Source organism: Perkinsus marinus (assembly GCF_000006405.1).
Source record: "Perkinsus marinus ATCC 50983 genomic scaffold scf_1104296967704, whole genome shotgun sequence".
NCBI classification, from domain to species: Eukaryota; Perkinsozoa; order Perkinsida; family Perkinsidae; genus Perkinsus; species Perkinsus marinus.
Window position 1 is genome coordinate 5,010 of NW_003203465.1, and position 5,575 is coordinate 10,584.

General features: G+C 49.9%; 1 protein-coding gene across 1 annotated transcript; it reads left to right on the plus strand.

Moving 5' to 3' along the window:
* Positions 1–1,967: 1,967 nt before the first annotated feature.
* On the plus strand, positions 1,968–2,886 carry Pmar_PMAR027520 (hypothetical protein). Its single transcript, XM_002768627.1, has 4 exons — positions 1,968–2,061; positions 2,108–2,318; positions 2,457–2,593; positions 2,761–2,886. Exons 1-4 carry the CDS (start codon positions 1,992–1,994, stop codon positions 2,874–2,876), a joined length of 534 nt encoding a protein of 177 aa, XP_002768673.1. The 5' UTR covers positions 1,968–1,991; the 3' UTR covers positions 2,877–2,886.
* Positions 2,887–5,575: the final 2,689 nt, after the last annotated feature.

Genomic DNA, 5,575 nt, shown 5'->3' on the forward strand with positions numbered 1-5,575 from the left:
GGACAGGGCAGCCGTCGACACGCAGCATTGTAGCCCAAATATGCCTCCAGCGAGTACAGGGCAGCTGTCGGCTGCAGCATTGTAGCCCGCGTATGCCCGCACAAGAAGACACGGCAGCTGTCGCTTGAGCCAGTGTGAACTTGTTTGTGCCTCCGCACGCAGGGAGGCAAGCTGGCAACTATTAGGTGCCGCTATGAAACATTGTATGCCTTTGTGCATCTCTGCAAGAATACAGAGTAGCTGTCGCTATCATGGCGACGCCATTCAGCATTTTAAACCCGTATACTCCTCTGCAAGACGGTGGGGCATACCTTGCTTTGTGACGTGAGCCTGGTATCCCTTCGAAGAGGACACGGCACCTCTCCCCATACATCGTCGTGAGTTTGCGCATTTCTCTTAATGAAGGCAAGCAAGATATCGCTGAGCCTCAAGGGCTAAACACTAAGCGACTTCTTGAGTCTGAAAGGTCGCCCGCCTTGAGAGTTTACGGATGCTGATGCCGATAGGCGGCACCGTGCCTTAGCGACGTCACGGTTGCATTACACTACCAGACGTGACTATCATCACGACGTGATTCACGTACGGCACGGGTTGCACCGTGCAACTTGCACGGTTGATGTGGAACTCAGACGCTGAGATATCTAGGTTCCATGATGGAACTTCCATCAACGAGCACTCCAGCAGAAGCAGCCCTCTGGAGCTACTCTACGCTGCCCATCGAGACATCCTTTGCAAGCTTCACTGTCGGAATCTTACGTGCCGGATAACGAAACCAAGATGAGTGTCATCGTAACATAATGTAACTAATATTGTTATTACGTAACATCACACGCTCACTGCCAGCCGCCTGCGTACGGCTTGTCAAGCTGAGTGACACCATGTGGCGCATGGCTCACGACTGCCAGGCCACCGACCCTTGTGCGGCATTCGGTCCGGCGTAGGGCGGATCCCCGCAATCTATCCCCAACCGCGCCTCACAGTTCGGCGGGGCTCAGCTATCATATGCGAGTCTCATTCCAGGGTATGCTACAAAGGTTGATCACGTCTCGTGGTAATGTCCCTTCGCTTGCCGGCCAGTGTGCCTGCTAGTCGAGTGGCATATTGTCGAGCCGCTCGACTCGAGCGCAGACGTCGTTCGCTGAGAACGAGGTGTCCGCGCCTCAATTGAGCGGAGGGTTCTGTTATCAAAAGTAGTGACCCAGTATATTAATACTGCTCAGTGATGCTGATTCAGCAGAGGATACACCCGCTGCGATGTTACACCGACTAGTCTAACCTCACGCGCACAATGAGCGGCGCGGCGCACGAGTGCATCCAGTTTGAAGTGTGCATACAAGCACAATGGTATTTCACGGTGAAACTTTCACCCTTCGTCCGCATCGCCAATGGTGCAGTCATGGTGATGCGATGATGGATGGGGAACTGCATCGACTATTCCGCTACCACGAGTAGTGGTCCACTCTTGGTAACAGCAGACAGCGAAGCAGAGTTGGCTAACTGTTGTTACGAAGCCGCTGTCGTCAGGGAATACTCGCCGGGACCGCTCTAGCTGATATGCAATATTCTCTACTTGGACCATGCAAAAAATCGGATTCTTCCCCGGATCCTCAGAATCCGGTCGGATTCGTGAGAGGCGCCGTCAGCATTGGGGCATCCTTGACTTTCCACATTACGATGAAAGGTGCACGCGTATGCATATGATGCGTGGCATGCATCGACCGCGGCGCGGTTCCCGCGTGACGTCGACGGTGCCACCAAAACATCACGTGATGTATCCAAGTCACCCCAATCGTGTGATGGACTCTATCAGATAGAGCTTCGCTCGTATCAATATACTGTTTGCTTCGCTCACGAGCAAGCTGTGGAGGATACGCCGCCTGTTATAGTAGTGCTCGAACGCCCAAGCCAGAATCCCTATTGCTCGGCGAATAGGAGAACTGCTCTGGCCGAGGACGTTTGGGTGTCTGGCTTCAGCTTTGTTGATACCAGAAATGAAAATCTTCTTGACCTTCGCTCTCGTGATCATAAACGCTGTCATTTGGGAAGGATGCAGCAGCAACGGTGGGTCGAATACTTCGGCGCAGGCTCCCTAGGTCTCCCGTTTCAGGTGGCGGAACTACTACTGCCTCTCCGGCCACTACAGCTCCCGGCACTACTCAACCTCCAGGGCCTACTACAACTCATGGGCCGACTCCCTCTCCGGGACCACCTCCCATTGGCACTTTCTTGCTCGATGGGACTGTGCCCATTCTCGGCTCTGTAACAGGCAAGGTCGTTACGACTGATGCTGACCCTGATAATCTTGTTATTACAACAATGTAAGCTCATCTACCTCTCGAAATGTCGCCTTTTTCACTCGCTTGCAGCGTTCTTAATAGCAGGGGTGTCTACCGTGCCTTCATGTCCTTCGCAAAGTCCAACACTGGTTATTACTTGATCCTGGGTTTCATTCTCAGGCTCATGCAGTCGAAATCCATGCCTCCAAGTACACTTTTCAACAACACGTCGCCTGTGCCGTTCCACATGGAAGGAGCTAGGGTTGTTCTGGACGATACCAGCGCCTTTGCACCTGTGGCCCGAGCATCTCTTGCCAGTAAGCTCTAAAAACACTCGCTCAGGCTCTATCAGTTTCAATGCGGTATCACTTTTCCACGAGACCGAGTACATTATGTACTCGGTCTCGTATATACTCATATGTCTCGTATGTACTGTACATATCACTCATGGCATTGGATTGCTCATTGGATCATCTTTTGTCAGGTGCCGTTATCACATACCTGCCCCCCAATGATATTCAGATTAACATCACTAACCCAGCTCAAATTTCTATCACACTACATCGTGCTCCACCTTCAAGGCTCATCTTGAATGTCTGAGCGCAGCTTCAGTATGAGCTGTTGCGTTATAAAAAGAGCTAAAAAATCAACACAAATTGAATACCGATGCCGAGCGAAACCATCGCGCACGGGAAGCTGAGGCAGTGATCCTAAAGGAGCTTCTCGGCCATCCAACCTTCGAGTTCGACACAGACTCCAGGACGATGTAATTAGAGAACTGGTCAAGTCCAGCGTGGCGGCTAGAAAATGGTTGTTGGGTGAGCATGAGCTCTCGACTATCCGTAGATCATTGGCAGGCATCGCGGCAGTAGCCCTTGACTAGGACAGCGAAGTTCGACTGGATTTCCTTGTCGCCTCTTTCGGATGAGTCATGAATTCGTCATCAGGCGAAATCTTGGAGGCTCATAGGGCACCGGAAGCAATCAGTCTTTGCTCGAGACCTCAGAGACACTGTTGTACAATGCGTCCCGGAATGGGAGCTCATTTACGGTGGAAAGGATTATGCGGCACCGTTAGAGGTGAATGACACCAAAGTACAAGGGCCTGACTTTCCTCTATTCGACCAGTGTTAACCATTTGGGAACTCAAGGCAGTGGCTAATGGAATCTAGAGATTTTATCTACAATTGTACTCATTAAATTACCACACACGAAACACGTGGGTCTGGAGAGACAAGCTAGACTTGTCCATGAAGAGTCGGGATTTAGGGTGGCACGCGGAAGGAAAAATAGAAAAATTATTTCCTTCGGAAGGAAATTTGAAATTTGAAGGAAAAATACGGAAAAATATGGAAAAATAAATTTTTTCGCTTGGCCTGCCAGGTTTGCCAGGCCAGAGCGTCATCGTCTTATTCGGTCGGGCTGCTAGCAGATGATTTGCACTTACTAATCATGTTTCATAGCTTGATTGAAATTGAAAGCGTTACAAGATATGGGAGATATCCACACTGGAGGAGACCAGGGCGTGCGCTAAAGCTCAGCCGCTGCGGCTGATCAAGCGCGCTTTCTATAGGAAAGTTTGTAACGCAACGCTCGGTGATTAGAGCTGTCGTTGAGCATTACTTGATTGATCCTTTGATGGTTGCATTCCTTCGTTTCAGTTCATGGGCAGTCCATGGGGCGGCCAACATTGTCTTCTAGTAACCAACAAAGCCTTCCAGTTTCGATCGTTTTCACAGGTTCGACCGCTCGTATCAGCAAGAAATGCAGACGAGAACACTGACTTACCATGCGAAACGAGGTGCAAACGTCAGTCTATTGGTAACGGTGATTACTGACTAGTTCAGAGCCTCATACTGTGAGCCTGCGGCCGGTTCCAGAACCACTGCCTATATGTTGCGTCAGGGATACCTATCCGTTTGTTTTGGAGTATGCTACGTTGATACTCCACCGTCTTATGCTTGTGGGAAATTCCCCCAGGGGGAATGCTGCATTCCCACTGGGAATGCAGCATTTCCCGCTCGAATAAAATGATCATGATGCGAACTTCGCATTGCGAAGTGCCATGCAATAACTGAAAGTTTCAGTCCGAAACCGCAAGCTGGACCTTCCAGTGAAAGTGCGAATCGAATTCTCGCTCGCCACAAAAATCTTTGATCATCCTGGCGAACAAGGTCTCTTTATACTCAGTCTAACCGAGACGACTAACACAGGCATATATCCCAGACATCACCTGGTGTGAGACCTCTTGTTTTTTGGGATTTTTGTGCCGATTTATGGTCATTTCGGGAATTTTTTCTTTATTTTTCCTTATTTTTCCTTATTTTTCCTTATTTTTCCTATTTTTCCTGCTCGAAAGAATTTTCTAAATTTCCTTCATCTTTCCGAAGGAAATGGAAGGAAATAATTGGAAGGAAATAATTCGTGCCACCCTATCGGGATTGAAGGCCGCACTCGCAAGATTAGTGCTGCCTGGTATCCGTGATACCACTAGCCTAGTGGTATCACGGATACCAAGCAGGCTGCTTGGTATATACTGCTTGGAGCAGTATTAATCTAGTGGCACTAGGATATCGCGTCGACATCGAAGATGGGAAAAGTGCGGTCTTCAAGCAGTTCGGCTCTTGTGCTCCAATTCCAGACCCGAAGCCATTTGAACTCAAGTCAAGTTATCAAAACGAATGCTAAGGATTATAGGAACCTCACATCATGGACGATGCATACTGATGCTCACTCGCCTTAGTGACTTCTTCAGATATGTCCTCTCTAGGACGCTTTGTACTGACCATCTGCCATATTGCGATATGTTGAAGGTGCTCATGCCGGCGAACCACATCCACTGAGCGCCGCTGCGGCGTAAAGAGTGGGTAGCTACCGGCGATCTGGGTCGTTCAGAGGACTTGAAGGCTTCTTGCACGTGTCGTCGGAAGGTGAAGTGCGATAAGTTATCGAATAAGGGTCTCGGTTCCATCGTGATGGCGACGAAGCCATCGCACATGAAAGCAGACAATTGATGTACGGTACACAGGGGCTCCTCACGTGGCCGAACAGTGCTACGGAGCGCACACCCTATCCGGACGAGAGCTCCTTCGCCGAAACGATCACATTTGCTGCGATTGATGTAGAATAACACGACATCCATATCATCTATGGTGTTGAACGTTATGTCATTACACCTCAGCCTAGACACTCCCTGCATCTCAGCAGCCCGAAAATGCATACCAGAAGAGCGACGCTTGGTCTCTTTCTTTCTTTGGCGCATGCTTAGAGAGCCTGGCGTGTCTGGCTGATCGTGACTGG